We start from the raw sequence: 18,803 nt of genomic DNA on the forward strand, positions 1-18,803 counted from the left end.
ATTAGATTAATAATTTAGTTTAGATATAAAAAATTCACTCGCCACCAAATCAAAAGTTACGAATGAGATTTACGAATTTTGCCACATAGGTAAAAACAACGAATAGTGAATAATTAGAATTTAACTTATTTATAAAACTAATAATTATCTTCTTTTTTTTTTACATATATGATGGAAATCTTTGATCGCAAATATCTTTAATCTTTCCTTAGAAAATATTATAAAAATTAGATATTAATAATGTACTCATCGAGACGAATAAAACTTAATCTCATATGACTATGGTTGTCCTTATATATAGGAGAACTTTAGAATATTCTCCCTAATTTAATTTACATACTGGGGGATATATTTGAAATCCATGAGGAACGTCGGTAGCATTTGTGGATTGCTTTGCTCTTTTATCATTGGCGTACCCTTTACGCTTTGTTGGCCCTCTCCCCTTTCCTCTTTTATCTATTGGGTCAGTCATGGGATCCATATCGTTGGTGGTGTGAACAATTTCAAGATCTTGGCCTTGAGTTACAACAACACGCTTAGGGATTCGTCTACCATATACTTTGCCAATATTGGTCAAACATTGAGACATGAGTCCATGCTTATCCTCCATGATGGATTGTGATTTCACACTTAATTCGGAAAGAGAACTTAATACCTCATCATAAAACTTGTCATTCATCATTGCCAATGTTGAAATAGGTCCAAATGTATTTTGCAATTTCTCATACCTCTTCATCTCTTCCGGTTTTTTCTTGAGTAAAGAATAATAAGGAAGTGGGATCTTAAGATGCTTTCTAGGCAAGTCCTTTCTCCATCGATCCAAAATATACCGTTCGGGTACATAATCACATTCCTCTTCATGTAAAACACGCAATGAGTGGCTACACATGATCCCTTTAAATTCAAAATTCTTGCAGTCACATCGTATTTCTAGGGTTCCTTTATCCATACTTACTTGAAAACTAGTGCGTTTTGTTCGGCCATACCACTTTCTCCTTACTATGACATCATATACACATTGTTTTTCATCATCATAAATTTTAGTAGCATTGTTGTACGTCATGTCTTTCACTTGTTGTTGAAATTCAAAAAAAAATTTAGAGGTGTATAACTTTTGAAACACATGTTCAAACACATGATCGATTGCACAATGTAATGGTGAATCATTCGAATTAAAAGTCTCTTTATCCTCTTCTTTTACTCTTTTAGCTAGTGCAAAACCAAATTGCTCCACAAATTGCTTAAGAGTAGTGTTGATATTGAGAAATCCTTTGATACCTTCGCTCCTTTGAGTGCTAGACATGCTGGCCCAAAATGTAGCTTTAGAGTATATAGACACCCATGGATGTCTAACATTATACATGTCCCTACACCAATTATACTTCTCAAGCTTAAAGATTTTGATCCAATCTTGTCACGCTTCTTCAAACTCCACAATAGTAAGTGAATCATGGAGAGCATTTTTTAATCCATTACGAACGTCATCCCATTTCGGATGCTTATTGAGATATTTCTTTGCATTCCTTACAATATGCCATAAGCACCATCTATGTCGAGCATTGGGAAATACCCGAGCCACTGCATTACCTACAAATTAACAGTTCATATAAATTTATTAAATTGTCAAAAAAAAAAAAATATTGTAATGAGAGATGTGAATAATAATGGCATAAATATTGAATAAAAAATTAAAAAAGTCACTAAACTGATGATAAAATTCTATGTCGTTTTTGTATGATTTGTATTCCACAAAGTTATTATTTTTTTAACTTAATTACTAGACCAACTTCCATCCAATCCAAGCCTTATTATCCAACAATCATTACAAATCCAACATACATGCCAACACAAGTACAACTTGATTTGCACGATTTATAGCTCAAGAGAATAACACAATATAACCCAAATACTAGTACTATTTCGTATTATCTAATGATATCTATTTGAGACATATGTCGTATCAAATGAAATGACATCCCCAAAATCTTTGCATGCTGCTCTACTCCTACCATCCGCCCAAAACACATTCTTTAGTGCACCACTCTCTTCGGTGTCATACATGTAAAAGAAATTTGAATTGCTTGATATCATTTCGGAGAAATGCCTCCTCATCGCAACAAAGTCACCATGTTGTAAACTTAGTCTTCTAGTCTTGCTTATCAAATTACTACAATCCCTCTCATCAAAAGGAACATTATTATGGCCTCCATACTTGACTACAAATGAATTATAATTCTTTGCAATGGGAACACCAGCCATGTCATTTTCCAAGATTGTTCTCTTATTTTATTCACTAATGAATTTATAATTTCGAATGAATTTAGAATTTTTCGGATCACAAGGGTGGTTATGCTCTAATTGAACTTTATTAAGCTTCCATAAACCATCAGATCTAAGTGATGCATTTATTTTGAATTGACATCCCATGACACTTCATTTAGTTGCTTGTTGAGGATTATTTGGTTTCGATTTAAACTTACCCTATTTTGAACAAACAAATTTTAATCTCTTACAATCACTATAATCTTCTATATGCCGATTTCGTTCAATGCCTACATCCGTTGCCATAGTACTCGGTTTCTCTATTCTCTCGGAGCTTCTAATTCTGATTTGAAACCCAACATAATGCCCATATTCATGACAATGGTTAATCACCTCTTCGGCCGATCCAAAAACCATCCCAACATATGGAGTAATGACATTTTGTACACCATCATCACACAAACCTTCATGTTCCACATTGTCCACATCATTACCAATTTGACCACCTTCAAAATCAGAATGTGCACTATCTCCGTCGTCAAAATTGTCTAAGTTTAGATCAAATTCGTCATTAGATTCATCACAATCTTCTCCCACATCAACCACAACCTCATTCTTATCTTGTGGAATAGAGTATTCAATATTTAAATCAAGCCTTGTGGAGGGTCCATCTACATTATATACAATACATATATATTAGTTTTATTTAGTAAATATTAGTTTTAATAAATCATGTTCTATACAATAAATAACATAAAAAAAAAAAAAAAATACCATGCCCATATAAGTGTTTACCAGAACTCATTAAGCAAGGTAAGATACTTTTATTTTATTAATTAGTGAATATTAATTAACCAATGTCATATTCTACGAATGGTACTCCTAAATCAACAATAACAAAATTATAAATATAACAGTATTCATTCTTTCAAAAACAATAAATGAAAAAAAAAAAAACAAGGTGCATATATAAGATAGAATCATCATTCGTCTTAAAAAAAAAAGATAGAAACATCATCCGAGGGGTTTAGCGGAGGAATACTATTAAAAGACACCCACATATATATAAACTGATGGATTGTCTATATAAAATAATGAGTAAAATCTTTCCCTCAAAAAAAATATAAAAAATAAAATCTTGATGCATTGACATGTATATAGTACATACTTGTGATAATCACCGGTTCATCCACATTAATCTCAAACAATAACGATTGACAATTTAAAAGTAAGATACGATTGTATATTTGTTTTTTCTTCTTTTGATTGATGCAACCATACAAATTATGAGAATAGAAGAATGCTTTTTTTTTTTTTTTTTTTAGATTTGTAACGTAATCAGAATTTAAATCAGTCTAGTTTTTTTTAGATAAACTAAGAATCAATTAATTACTAGTAGTACGTTAATTGCGTAGATTTCAAGAGTAGAATGTCCCCATTTCCACTAAGAATCACTTCTTTTTTACATTAATCTAGTAAAATAATTAATTACCTAGGAATCAGTTCTTTTTTAAACTAGCATATTGTCCACCTCAGCTTCCACCCTGGTCCAACTCAGACTCCATGTCATTGGGTTAGTAACCCACAATAGCATTGGAAAAGATGAATGGAATAATGCATTTAATGATAATTTAAGCAATCAAAAGGTATAGCCACCTCATCATACAAGTCAGCATCCACCTCATAGGGTTGGTAACCCCATGGGTTAATAGAACATTTTCCCTCATATACACATATTTGGACAAAAGTACGGACTACGGAATACAATACGGATTAGTCAATAGGCACGCAAACAAAATTACATTATGAATGTTAAAATTACCAAGCTAAGTTTTGTCTGGTGGTAAGGATTGTAAATTACAATCTTGGGGTTGGGGGTTCAATCCCCCCCTCATTCTCAAAGTGTCTAACTCGTAAATACTGAACCAAAAAATCTTCTCCTTACTTGAAGCCTTTGTTGGCAACTCTCGGACTAATAAATTTACATTATGCTCACGGTTAATGTTCTTTTTATCATGTCAATAAGTTCACTTACATACTTTTATTTTGAATCATACATAAAATTGAGAAAATACAGAGTATACTCTTATTCGTTGGGGCCAGTGACCTGTGTTATCTAGAGTCACAGTAGATCAGCATTTTATTACAGCCTGTGAGTATTAAGCAAACTGCAAAAATTACATAAATAAATTTATTCAGATCAATCTAAATAGCCCCTCCTGTAGAAAATTGAACTCCAATACAAAAATTAGGATTCACCTCTGCACGCTACTTGCAAAAACATTCAATTTCGTTGAGATACAATATTCAATGACATTTAAGATAAAATGCAAAAAATCACAGCTACACTACAGTAACACAACAGTCGTGTAACCAGATAATTGTAAAGAATAACATACACTCGTGCTGATACTACAAAGCCAGCCAACTATACTTTTCATTACAAGCCACAATATTGGCTAAAGAGGAAAAACAAAAACAAGAATCCCAAAGGTTCTCCGCAGCAGGAAATGGCAATAGCAAAAATTTCGCAAACCCAACAAAGCCCCAAGAAAATATATAATAGAGGAATGTTTACAAAGGTTTAAAAAAATGAAGCTGATAAGCCAGGAGTTAGCCGCTTCAAAGATCGTAACAGGGATTTTCGGCAGGTTGGTAGCAGGTGGCAAACCTGCAGCACGCTAGGGAGCCTGTAAAAACACCAGGATGAAGCATTCCCAGGCTCTAACATTTGTAGGCAAAATTGCTCTAGCATCAAAGCATTGGACAAGGGATCTAGAATAAAATCTCACAATACTCTAAAACGCACTCCAACTATCTGTTCGATCTTTTGGGGTTTCACTACCCACAGTCGACTTAAATGGCCCAGAAGAACCAAATGCGTCCATGTCACCCCGAGGTGTTTCACTGCCAAGTGATGAACCAAAAGGCCCACCAAACTCATAAGAATCAAACTCACCCCTAGGCGTCTCACTGCCAAAGGGAGATTTAAAAGAACCAGAGTATCCAAAATAGTCCGATTCTCCCCTGGGTGTTTCACTGCCAAATGATGACTTAAAAGGACCACCAAAAGGGTCAGCATCTGCTCTTGGAGTTTCACTGCCCCAAGATGACTTGAAAGGCCCAACAGAACCAAATGGATCACCATCTGCTCTCGGTGTTTCAACACCCAGTGATGACCGGAAAGGTGCACCAAAAGGGTCTGAATCAGCCCTAGGAGTTTCATTGGCCATAGACGACCTGAAAGGCCCAACAGAACCAAATGCATCTATCTCTGACCTTGGAGTTTCATTTCCCAGAGAAGACCTAAATGCACTAGATCCAAAAGCATCAGAGTCACCCCTAGGAGTCTCACTTCCAAATGAAGACTTAAAAGGCCCAGAGCCAAAAGCGTCTGAATCATCAAATGATGAAGATCGATCCCCATAATCAAAATCATTATTACTTCGCATAGAATCAAACCGTGAAAAAGTATCCCTTTGCTGGAATGACCTATCATCGTGTGAGTCAAAATCTCCAGTACTGCGCATGGAATCAAATCGAGACAGCTTTTCTTGAGGCTGAAAGCCACTATCTGATGACCTGAAGGAATCAAATCTTGAAAAGTTTAAACCGCGCTCTAGTCCTTCACCAAATTTCTGTGGAGAATAGCTTGATTCATAAAGTGGTGTGCTTGGAACAGAATCGGCAAAAATGCTCTGTTTGGGCAAAAAGCCATCTGCTGGTGTACCAGGAACAGAATCTGCAAAAATGCTCTTTTTCGGCACAAAGACATCTGCTGGTGTGCCTGGTACAGAGTCTGCAAATATGCCTTTTTTGGGCAAAAAGTCATCAGCCTGTGATGAACTAGTCCTGATAGGAGGCAGAGTCCATTGCCCGTGCCCAAACAAGTCATCATTATGCTTGTCGAGTTTCATCTCCTAAAAAACAAGTCAGCAACAAATTAAGGTTAAGTTGGTTCAAATATAATAGGAATAGATAGGCTCATGGAGCACAGTGTTTCTTTTAGCATCAACCCAGGAGAGGGGGAGGTGTTTCCCCTGAATTTTTTACTACCGCAAGCAGAGACTGAAAAACTGCTACTCAATTACCTTTAACTAAAATACAGTAGCACAAACCTGATGATGCAACAATCCAACGAGTTCTCTATTTTAGACCTTAGAATTCAATAAACTACTCCCTCCGTATTTTATTACTTGCTACATTTCTCCATGCATGGAGTTTTTGGGAGGAATAGTAGAAAGTAATAGAATATGAAGTGGGGTTAGTTGAAAAATAAAAAAATCTAAAAGAGCAAAAGTGAGAAAAAGTGGGGAGGAGAGTATGAAAAATAATAAAATATGATATGAGGGGGGATCAACAGTGGGAAGAAAAATAGTAAAATATTGTTAAAAGTTTCTAAAAATTGAAATGGAGCAAGTAATAAAATACGGCCGCAAAAGGAAAGTGGAGCAAGTAAAAAATACGGAGGGAGTATTAAACTTCATTGATGTCAGTTTGACAAAACTTTGCCTAGAAAACCTAGTTGTACATGGTTTTCTAAGTATAATATTTAAGTTGTTACAGGTGCTACAAGAGAATAGTTTAGTTTACCTTTGAGAAACCCCAAATTGAGTCGGCATCATCATTAGTATCAAAGGTGCCCTGAGACGGCTCATCAAAACTCTTCTCCCCGGAAAATGAAGAATCAGCAATCCCAACGTCACTGAATCAGATAAACAGCAACAATCATCAGCATAGGCCCAGGAATAACAACAATACTGTATGTAGTTAACAAGAAAATGATATTTGTCATCCCACAATGAAGTGCGGTTGATGAGTCATATTGGAATGATCTATCCTGATAATCAGCAACCATTTCAAACATATTACCAGCATATAAAAAAAAAAAATTAAAAAAAATGGCTGACTAGGGCTATAGGAACAGTGAAAAGAGCAATGTTAGGAGATATAATTAAAAAAATTATCGATAGAAACAATGTAGAATCTGACAAAGAATTTCATGTCCTGTTTTCTGCTACTATGAAGAATTGGAAAGCAGACCTGGTTATTGGGCAAGTCGTCAGTATTGGTGTGGGTTAATACGGGTAAGGTCAAAGAGGGCCACATTTTATTGGGCCAAAGCTGGTGGGGGTTATTAGCATTGCAGTGCCTGTTTATGGTACTTTCAGCTACAAGAAAAGTTAGCAAAAAAAAATAGATACTATCCATAACATCAATACATACCTCTGAGATTCCTTGGCACGAGGTGAGGCAACAGAACTTCCAAGCTTTTGGAAATGATTGTCCTTAGATCCATCACGTGGACTTCCATGCGAACTTCTAGCAGGACTAGAAACTGTATTCTTTACTGTTTCAACTGCCTTAGGGGTACCTACGACACCATTTTCTGCCACCTGTTCATCCTCTGCAGCAGACTTGACAGGCTTGGTTTCAGAGTCTGACGTATGAACAGCTGCATCACCTTCAAAAATCATATTCTTTTCTTTCTTTGCAACTTTAATTTTTGATTTCGGAGGTGCAATGATGTTATTTACGTCAAGAGTCAGATCCTTCACAAAAGTGTAACCTGAAGCAGAAAACCAAATGCACAAACAAACATGAGAAAACCAAACATACCCGCATTCTCTAATGCAAACAAGACACAAAGATAACAGTACAACACTTGACTAAAAATTTAATGAACAAAATATCAAGGCTTGCACAATCCTATTCACTTTCAGCTGTTGAAACTGTTGGAAAATTTAAAACTAAAAAAAATAATACTTAAAAAGAATGTGAAGGGGAAAAAAAACATTAAAATGATTAAATGGCTGAATAAGGTTCCTAAATCCTAACAGCAAATCACATGGTTGACATTAGATCATTAAGGTCAGAACTGCCCATTGCCAAAAAAAAAAAAAAAAAAAAAAAAAAAAAAAAAAGTAAATAAAAAATTAAATAAAAATCCACACAACTACTGAGCATATGATTACCCCAAAAACAAGTTTTAGGTAATAAGTTCAGACAGGCCTTCCAAGTTTATTTCACAATAATTACAAATTCAGGAGAAATGCTAATATGGTCAAAAGGCAGCTGATATGGGCTAGAATTCTAATTGATTCAGACAAAGGAAAACAAAGGTGGATAAAATCCACAGAACTGCAAACCATGAAGAATAAGACTTAAAAACAATATATAAAAAAAAAAAAAAAAAAAAAAAAAAAAAAAAAAAAAAGGGGCACTGACATAACATAATAAAATAGTTTGATCCTCCATCAATAAAGATTCAACTTACCTTCATCTTCAAATTTATCCCAGTCTTCATCCCAATCAGCAGCACTCTCCTGAATGCCAGGTTGCCACCCTGAGAAAGAAATTAAAACAAAAAAACTGCTTCAGAACAAAATCAATTCAAATTGAGCTGACATTTCAGACGATATGAAGACTTAGCCAGAGTTAACAATCTTGTAAGCCTTGGTACTCATTGCAATTTGAAAGGTTGTCCGGGTTTACATATCAGTACCTAATGAGGCTCAGCTTTAACTATATATATAACAGTTTATTAAAGCTAGGCCTTGTTTTATAAAAAATAAAATATCTAGCCCTTAGAAACAGGATAAATTTTTTGGAATAAAAACAAGTACACTATGGTGCAATTCCTAGACCAAAAATAAATAAACAAGAAGAGATGGCCAAAGATGTCAAAGTACTATTATACAATGTAGGTGGGGAAGCCTTCCCCTGCCTCATCAGTGATTTGAACTCAAAAGAAATGCGATCAAAAAAAAGTGTAAGAGATTACCAAAGGGAAGCTCAACTAGCGTGGTAGGTTTTGCACGCAATCCATATTTCTTGCAACGTTCACAGAGAGATCTTATTAATTCCTCCAAACTAGACTGGATGTGATCAGCACGAACCTGACAAGATACTCCAGAGATCAGAAAAGCAAAACCAAGGTAGATGTTCATGATCATCCTCTGTTTTCTTTCATAGCTAGTATTTAATACCTGAAGGTTCTCATCAGTGCCATCTTGCTCCATCTTCACAATTGCCTGATACATCTCCATTTTCTTCTCCTGCAAATAATCATAATTTTTTTACGCTATAGCAGCTAAAGGAAATGCTTCTTACCAGCTACAACCTGATGAGCTAATATAAATCACAACAAAAACCTGTATGTCACGGAATGTTGCTTCTTCAATTGTCAATCTAGATGCCACATCGCCATTTTGTCTGTACTTCTCCTCATACTTCTTAGCCAGAGACTCAACCTGAAAAGTCACACTCGTGAAAATGTGACCACTGTGATCTGATAAGGTAAATCTCAGGAAAAAATAAAATAAAATAAGCCCACACCTCACGCTTATCTGCAGCAGCCCTCTCAGAAACTTCATTAAAGCGACTGTCACATCTACTCTTGTACAGAACCTTTAAAAAAAAAAAAAAAACTGTGATCAATGTTCCAAGGTATCATTGAAGTAGTGAGGAACTATAAATAATCACATCCACAAACAAAGCAAGCTAAACACCGCCAAAAAAATCTGTTAAAGAAAAGGAATGATCGTTCTTGAAACCAGGGGAGGACCAGTAGGAAATGACATGATAAGAAAATTAACAAAACTAAATTTTTAATTCATCAATGTATCATCGTTTTTTTTTTTCTCTCATCATAAGCACACACACACACAACATACTGCAATAAAATGGAAGTATGACAAGTGAACTTCCTCAACTAAATATTTTCTTTGAGCTATTCACTGTTATTTATATACTACCTCAGAAAGTTCTGAACATTATCAGTTTTCATCCATTCCAGAAAGTTCCCAACACTCACTTTATTCCATTTTTGGCAGATTCTTTTTTCAAATCCCTCATACCCTACAATATTATTACCTTTCCACTTACTCTCTCTTACTCTATCCACCCACTCACACTACACAACACTCTCTCTTCAAATGCATAAATTTGTGTGCAAATAGTACTCCGTAAATATTAACAGCTGTCAAAAAAGGATGTAATAGATAAAAGACAATGGTTCTTAACAAATGATTGGGTAGTACTTGTTATCTACTATACATGCAAATTTGTTGCCATTATAAATCATTCGAGAGCCTCATTATAGCAACTATACAACCTTGCAAAATGCATATATACAAAATAACACATAGATGGAAAACTATGTTACTCTACAGAAATTCTCATAATTGTGCCATAATGAAACAATTGTTACACAACGTTACTAAATTAAGAAAGCTTAAAAATACTCACAAGCTCCTGCATTTTAACTCGGTAGAACTCTGTTTTCTCTCTTGCTTCTTTTATTTCCTTCTCCAATTCTTCAACCTGGCATCAACCATACAACATTCTTAGTAAAACAAAAGACAACACAAAAGCAAAGACAATTTCTATTTCTCAAACACCACAAAGCCTGCACTATATAATGAAGAAAAAATAGAAGAAACAATTCTCTCATCAAGGAGATGCTAGCAATCGAGGAGGAGACTGATATGATATATCAAGGGAGAACAATCATAATACAAATTAGCTCGAGAGGAAATAATCACAAATACTGTTAGCTCAGGTGGAAAAAATCGAAAGACAGTTCAAACCAAAAGAAAAAATTTTCAACAGGATTTCATCTCCATCAAAATTCAAATATCAATTCCTTTTAAGGGTTCCTTGATACCAGAGCTACTGAAAGAAAAATAGAAGAGAGAATTAAGATCATTAAGAAAATCAATTCCCATTCACTAACAAACCAAACATAATAATCTTGTTCCTCAATGAAAGAAGAACAGATAAAAGCTAATTTGGTATTAACAGACATTTAGAAGTCTAAAATTAAGGAACCTTTCCCACCCTAGCAATTCTCACACAACCCACAGTACCCTGGATAAAGAAAAAAGAAGCATATAAAGATAGTTCAAAGAAGAGACATTCCTCATAATTATGAGTTTCTAGTACAGCACTTGCCACAATAGCCCATTAAAAGTTGCTCCTTTCATCCCCTTTCAATGGTCTCAACTTTACCAAGAGGTCAAGTCCAGTCAACATGTCCATAACTAATGTTTAAAATATGGAATCGGTGTGTGTGCTGACACTCAAAACTTCACAGCACTATTGCAACATAGAAGCACCCAAGCACCTGAACTGGATTTATATAAGAGCAAGTACACAGCACATACCTTTTTATTCGCCTCTGATGCCTCCAAGAATTTCAAATTGAGTGATTTCTGCTCCTCTTCGCTTAGCTGTTCTACTAGGTGTTTCTCTAACGTTGGCACTTTGGCTTTTGGTGGCTTAGGTGGCATTCTATCATCAGATGACATATGAGCTGTAACAGGCAATGGTGGCTTTCCTGTCGGACGTGCATTTGGTCTTGGAGCAGTTCCAGGTGCCTGTGGTTGCTGGAAACCTAAAAGACAAAGAAAGTATGCAAAGTTCAAAAAAAAAAATAAAAAAAAAAAATAAAATAAAAAAAAAGGCAGCTCCGTAAGGAAGTATCCCATTAAACAATATTTGCTGTTAAGTATTCAGTCAGTCCAAAGTTCATCAAGATAGAATTCAAAACGAAGTTAAGGAGCAGAAAAATTCAACATCTGAGCTTACCAGCAGAATATCCCCATCCTGCATTACCATATCCAGCAGGTGGTTGAGTAGTTGCAGGGAAATCAAGCACAACACTACTTGGAAGAACTGCTGGAAGAGGACGTCCTTCCCTGTATCTTTCCATCAGATAAAGTGCAATGCAGAATTCCCTGAGAGAAAGATTGCTATCATTATCCTGATCAGACAAGTCCCACACCTGCTTTAAGACCTCTGGAACATGTAACAATACTGAATAAGTGGCACATCAAATAAGGAAACCTGCTCCTATCAAAACAAAAATAGAAATCTGACATGTCATACATAAAACAATCCAAATATTTGAAGAGACCAAATCTCTTGCATATTTTTTCGATTTCATTAAAAAAGAATACATTTAAAAAGTCAGGGGCCTGTAAACCCTATACAAAGAGGAGGCCAAAGAACCCAAAAAATGTAGTGCCCCCAACACCCTAAAGAAATACACTATCCGGTGGTATACACCATACAAGAGACCAATTCCTCCATTGCTACATTCTCTACAGTATAAAATAAAATTCTCATTGAAGATCACTAAAGAATTGTTTTGATGCATAATAGAAGAGCATGCTTATGAATGCAATCCCCTTACAATACAAAAATGTAAAAAGTTTACAGAACCAAACATTCCAGAAAGAGATAGTTGATCCAGCCAGAACAGCAAAGTGGCATAAAAAATTGAGAACCCATGACCGAACTAAAATAACTCTCAGCTCCATGGAAAAGTGCTTGTTTGGTTGAACATGGAAAATAGTAAGGCCAAGAAAGATGATTTTCCCATGCAATTTTATTCCTAGGAATGACTAATTGTTGTTTGGCTGAGCATATGAAGTTTACTTCCCATGAGAGGTTTCAGTTACATAGGGGCCCTAGGTAAGTAGCTCCCTCCACTTTGTGGGAAGCAAAAATTCCTAGGAAAACTGGCTTCCCATTTTTTCAACCAAACAACTCCACCTTTCCCACTTCATAAAAAATTTACATTCCATGAATTTCAATGTCAACCACACAAGCACCAAATATTTTAAAGGGTACTACAAATAAATATTACACTGTACAGAATTATAGGGGAAATAACTGAAATTTGTGCTCGTCAAACAAAAACATAGTTCACACAATACAATTATTATAAGTTGGTTACTTCTAAATTTCAATCACATTGCACTCTAATCTGACTAAAATTTATAATGGAACAGAATCTGCAGAGAGACTTCAGCAATCTACCCACCCTAATTTTGCAGAGTCTTCAGATATCCACCCACACCACTTTTCTTTCACGTAATCAATACTCCAAAGTGCCAGGATTTTAAGAGGGAGGGGGGGAGGGGTTAAACACTCAAACAAGAACTACAATTTAAAATTAAAAAGAAAAACAGGAAAAAAAAAATGAAAACTCAAACAAAAACTACAGTTTGAGGGGGGAAAGGAACTCGGAGCACAGCCAAAAAAAAATATGCACAAGAGCCACATGACTTGCTTCAAATTTAAAGATATGAAACAAAAACAGAGGAGAAAAACAATTAAAGTGATAAAAAAATAAAATTGTTAGATGAAACCATATACAGCAATAAGAAATCAAGCATACTTCTACATAAGATACTGAAAATTAAAAAGTATTAAAGTAGATGACAAAATCTAACCACCTACCTCGTGGTAACTTCCAACTCAAAAATAGATTGCGTGCTTGTTCGCCAGTAATTTTCCCATCTTTATCAGTATCAACCTCCGTAAACACTTTGGTGTATTTCTGTAGATCAGTCTGAGTTGGTCTTGGCCAGTTCAGCTGGGGCTGATGTCCTGCAGAATTATTAGGTGGGGATGCAGGAGGGCCACGTGGAGCAAAATTTTGGACTGGAATTTGTTGATTCTGTTTCACGTGTGATTGCAGCTTTTGATGTTGTCCACCAAAAGAGTGTGCAGCGAGTGAATTCGGTACAGAAGCAACAGAACCCTGCTTGGAGAAAGACTGGTTGCCAGCTGCAACTGGAACCGAAGGTGAAGGAACTTGTACACTTCCAGCAGATGAGGTAAGAACAGAACCCTCTCTTTTCGGAAGAGACGGAGTGGAAGACAATGCTTCACCTCCGAAGAAAGAGCCTTGAGTGAACCCATTTTGCGATGGTTTAGGTTGCGTGACAGAGTTTCCTGCTGCTACAGATGGCTTAGGTGGTAAAGAAGCTGCTGGTCCTGCAGTTGATGTCACCCCAGACTGGTTCGTCAAAAGACTGCTACTTCTCTCTGAGTATACAGTTGTTGGTGACCTTCCTGTGTTAACAACCCCTACGTCATTTGAAGGTCTAGAATTAGGCAGATTTGATCCAGGTTGAGGAGCTCCTCCAAGAAATCCTTGAAACCCAACCCCTTGTACAGGTTGTGTAGCCACACCAGAAACTGTATTTTGAGGTCTCACAGTCCCACTTACTGCTAGTTGGTTATATTGCTGATTCATGTTAACATTAGGTGATACTGGTACTCCTCTAGGTCCAGGGTTATGGTAAGAGATAGGAGCAACATTGCTTGTCTGAGGTGCAGAAGGGGTTGATCCAGCAGTACTTGACTGGGGACCAGGTGTAGGAGGCAAACTTATCTGTGGTGCTGGTATTTTAGCTGAAGCTGGACCATATAAAGCTGCCTTGACAAGCTCAGGAGTTAATTCACGCTTACTTTGTGCAACAGTCACAAGCTTAAGAGCATTATAGAATTCGGCTCTACCAAGGAACCCTGTTCGGTTATGGTCAGCAAACGTCCATATCTATAATAATTAAAAAAAAAAAAAAAAAAGAAAAGGAAATACAATCAGCATAATACAGTTAAACAAGAAGACTTTCCAAAATGTGCATGTTCTAAGTCAGCACTTGTCCAATGACCAGAGTAACATCTCCCATCTTAGAACAACATATTCTCTCCGTTGTTTTTAAAAATACACTTTGTGTTATGTATTAGTAAAAATCATGGAGAATAAGAGTTGATATTCATTATAAAAATATATATACACATTGAGAGGAATGTAACCAATGTTTTGATAAATATAATAGTGATAATTTATGGTTAAACTTTTCTAACTTTGACCAAATAGGCCAATATTTTAACTGATACTCTATTTCTATTGCACCATTTCACTAAACGTACTTCATATAGGTACCAATTCCCACTAGCCTTGATTCATGTAATCTTCTTTTCTCACAATACCCTTCACATCCCCCTACTTTTACTCCTAAATTATAGTGCCAAAAAGAAATGTTGCAACTATAGAAACATAGGAAGTAGATAAAAAAATAAAAACATAATTAAAAGAAATAAAAAAAAAATTAAATTAAATAAAAAAGGTAATTTTGAATTGAGCTACTAGTTACCTTGAACATATAAAAACTAAGTTCGTTTGCATCCATCCCCCGTTTTAATCAACCATGCCAGATGACCCAAAGATCCATTCTAATTCTAATAGGCTACACGGCTATTTTTTTCCTAACTGTATCACTATTTGAATGAAACATCCCTGCCTATACAGGATTACTTTCCTCTGCTGATTCTTTCATCACTATCAAGTCTCGATAACTATGATAAGCATCAAATGGGCAGCAGTTGCAACTTTGCAAGCTCAATGAATGAAAGTCTGAAATACCCAGTGAAGAATAAAAAATCCCAACCATGCAATTTGCTGCCAAGGAATGTAAGCCTTTTAAGTAATTGTTTTGTTGAACATGATTAGTAATGTTATTAATGTATAATCAGGTATTGATTTATTCATGTAGTTTAATAAGCGGGTAATAGTCATAAAAAGCAAAACTTCCCATGAGAAATTCCGATTACCTAGGGTGGCCATGGTGAGCTACTTCCCACATTTTTGCCAACCAGATAACTACACATCCTTCCACTTCATAGTTACCCCACAGTTATAACAAACAAGCACTGAGAAAATGGGGAAAAAGAGCAAATTAGTTGGCCTATTCTTATAAACGTCAGTAGCAGAACCAAGGTAGTGATGAGTTATCTGCCTCAGTTAGGATGAATGTCAAGAGTCAACAAAACGATGAGAAGAGCCAACTAAACTTCAATGCCACAACTGAGGCAGCAATTGGTTATCCGTCCCAATTGGGACGAATCAACAAATTGATGAGAAGGACCATTAAACGCTAATACGCTATAATAGGTATCCATGGAAAGTGCAGAGATACTGCAGCTTAGGCGTCCTGTTGACTAATCCAATCGTACTAGTTGTAATTCTTGTAAATAAAGCTACATTCCCCCCCCCCCCCCCAATATCAAGATAATTACTAAACTCCCACTATTAAAATCAATCACAACCATGTCAATTGAGTGAGTTTTCTAAAACACCATCAAACCATTCTAGCCAATAATCCCATCTCACTACTCTAACAGTTCTAATGATCCAACGACAACCCTTACAAATCAAATAACAAAATCAACCTAGAAATGGCCATGATTAACCAACAAAATGCCAAACAACTTTTCGACAATCATAAATTTGGATCAATTGCATCTGAATTCACCATAACATCAAATTCAAAGTCGCTAAACAGACCACCAAATAACCAAGAGAGAGAAAATTCAATAGAAAGAGGAAAAAAACCTGCGCGAGAACTTGCTTCGGCAAATTCGAACCCTGGAAGAAAGCGACGGCTTCAGCGCCACTAATTCTACCATCTCGATCCAAATCAGCTCTCCTAAAATACGTATCAAACAGATCCCCTGGGTTTTGTGCCGCCATTTCGATCACCTTACACAAAACCAAAACCCCAAATTCTCGAAAATTCGCCGATCAAATCATCGATTCGAGAGAATCAGAACAACTAAAAACCAATCATAAATTCAACAATCACTAAAATTAAGTATAATACTACGAAATCTGGATCGAAAAGACGAATGTATTAAAGGAGTAGGTAGACAATTTCAATTGCGATTAGATTGTAATCAAAGTAGAGAGAGATTATGACAAAGGAGTGAGGAGATTTGCAGGTGAAATTAGGGTTTTGAAATTGGGGATTTTTTTTTTTTTTTTTTTGGTTAAGAGAGGAGAGAGAAAAAGAAAGTGTTTGATTATTCTGGCGAGCCAAAAATAGGCGTCGGCGACGACTGCCTGTCACCGATTTAAGACAGGGAAGGATTTTGATTTTAGCAGACTGTAAGTGCCTTTCTTTTTGGTGTTTTTCTTTTCTTTTCATTCAATTTTTTTTTATTTTTTTATTTTATTTAATTTTTTTTTTTTCTATTTTAATGTTTTTTAAAACGGGGTGATATGAGATTAACTTAACAATTTTGGGAACTTTTGAAACGTGGTCCAATTGTTTTGTGCACCTTCCTTCATTTATCCAAAGTACACAACTAATTGCTAACTTCAAGATGTGGGGATTAGTGTACTTGGTATAGATTAATTTTTTTTTACATGCTTAGTAATTTTGATTGATCTTATGTACCACCACAATAATAGTGTGTTATTATAGGTAGATTACATAATTCTCATAAGTTAATCCATGAGAGAAAAACTATGCAAAAGAAACGGGTGGAGAGAAACTCTGTAAAAGATAATGTCTTTGCTTTTCTTCTCCTTAATTCCTCCATTTTTTTTTTGTCTATGAAATTGATTTCTCTTTTATTTTCGCATTTTCACTGATATTTCAGATACATTTAATACTGATTGAGGTGTTACTATGCTACGAGTATTTCTTATGTTGACTACTAACAAATGAGCTATTATACTTGCTAATGTGGATACCACTTGCATTGTTTGGTTGATATCAATTTTGGGAATCACATCTTAGACTTTATACTTTGTATCTAAGACATAGGATCAAACAACGTTATTAGACCATCTCCAATGGTGAGACTCAAATGAGTATTTTTAGGAGAGAGAGTATTTTTTTGCAATGTATACCAATAAGTTGGTATCTAAACTTAGCAATTCCAAAAGAAAGTTGCTAAGTTTAGATACTCAACTTTGAGTCTCATTTGACAAAAAGTGTGGGTCCTTGTCAATATTCTAATATATTTTGTAATTTATTTAAGTTTTACCTTTTTTTCAATCTTACAATATTTCATATTTAAAAATAAATGGATTTGGTGAACCATAGATTGAAAGTGACATTTGTACATTTTAGAGAGTCTCACAATTGAAAAATTAGGTTTTACATGAGTTGCTAAATTGAGAAGTGGGTATGGTATCACCATTGAAGGTAAAAAACAACTCATTTTGTATTTCAATACTCAAACTTGAGTCTCACCTTTGGAGATGGTCTTATCATTTGCCCTTTACGACTCTCTTTGCATAGAAAATGTGTAAAATTTACACTTGTTGATAATGTGATCAGGTCCACTACTATGTAGCCCGATGCATTCAAAAGAAATTTGAATTAAGTCAAACACATATCTTGATAGTTGGTATGATGCATATACACACGAAGGACACCAGCAAACCAATTTCACAAGTTCCTACATAATTACGTTACTAATAACATTAGTCATAAAGTAATTAAATATAGAAGTGCTATTTTGGGATGTTTAAAAAAATAAATAAAGATTTGTTACTTTGACATGTTTTTAAAAAAATTACAACACTTTATTTAAAAAATTACAACACTTTATTTAGGTAACTTTTAACAACTTAAACCGATTTCCTTATTTATACTTTTTTTTGGAAATTACCTTATTAATATTAATCACTTTCCCTCGTATTCTCTATAAACTCTAAACTTTCTTAAGATAATCTATAATAGTCTTAGTCTTACTTTTTTTTATAATCACATGAGTTAGCAATCCACCCATAGCCTTTTTTTTCTCCTGCCTAAAATAAGGGTTCTTTTTTCTTTTTTTCCTCTTTCTGGGACAAGTGTTGCAATTTAGCAATTTTATAATACCTCCGGTTCTTATTACTCGCAATAAAGGGGTATTATTTGTGAGATATAAAATATTCTTTTGTTGTG

At 35.2% G+C, this 18,803-nt stretch overlaps 2 protein-coding genes across 2 annotated transcripts; both read right to left on the reverse strand.

Moving 5' to 3' along the window:
- Positions 1-1,414: 1,414 nt before the first annotated feature.
- On the reverse strand, positions 1,415-2,259 carry LOC145589192 (protein FAR1-RELATED SEQUENCE 5-like). The gene is made up of 2 exons (XM_081645740.1): positions 2,010-2,259; positions 1,415-1,587 (listed from the first exon to the last, which is right to left on the reverse strand). Exons 1-2 carry the CDS (start codon positions 2,257-2,259, stop codon positions 1,415-1,417), a joined length of 423 nt encoding a protein of 140 aa, XP_081501866.1.
- A 2,257-nt stretch (positions 2,260-4,516) lies between these two features.
- On the reverse strand, positions 4,517-17,069 carry LOC145589979 (uncharacterized). The gene is made up of 13 exons (XM_081646702.1): positions 16,457-17,069; positions 13,513-14,617; positions 11,854-12,063; positions 11,430-11,659; positions 10,513-10,587; positions 9,601-9,672; positions 9,417-9,515; positions 9,252-9,320; positions 9,047-9,161; positions 8,540-8,608; positions 7,489-7,831; positions 6,856-6,967; positions 4,517-6,182 (listed from the first exon to the last, which is right to left on the reverse strand). The coding sequence occupies exons 1-13, from the start codon at positions 16,592-16,594 to the stop codon at positions 5,061-5,063; spliced, it is 3,759 nt and encodes a 1,252-aa protein (XP_081502828.1). The 5' UTR covers positions 16,595-17,069; the 3' UTR covers positions 4,517-5,060.
- Between the last annotated feature and the right edge of the window lie 1,734 nt (positions 17,070-18,803).

Source organism: Chenopodium album, chromosome 17, assembly GCF_948465745.1.
Source record: "Chenopodium album chromosome 17, dcCheAlbu1.1, whole genome shotgun sequence".
NCBI lineage: Eukaryota > Viridiplantae > Streptophyta > Magnoliopsida > Caryophyllales > Amaranthaceae > Chenopodium > Chenopodium album.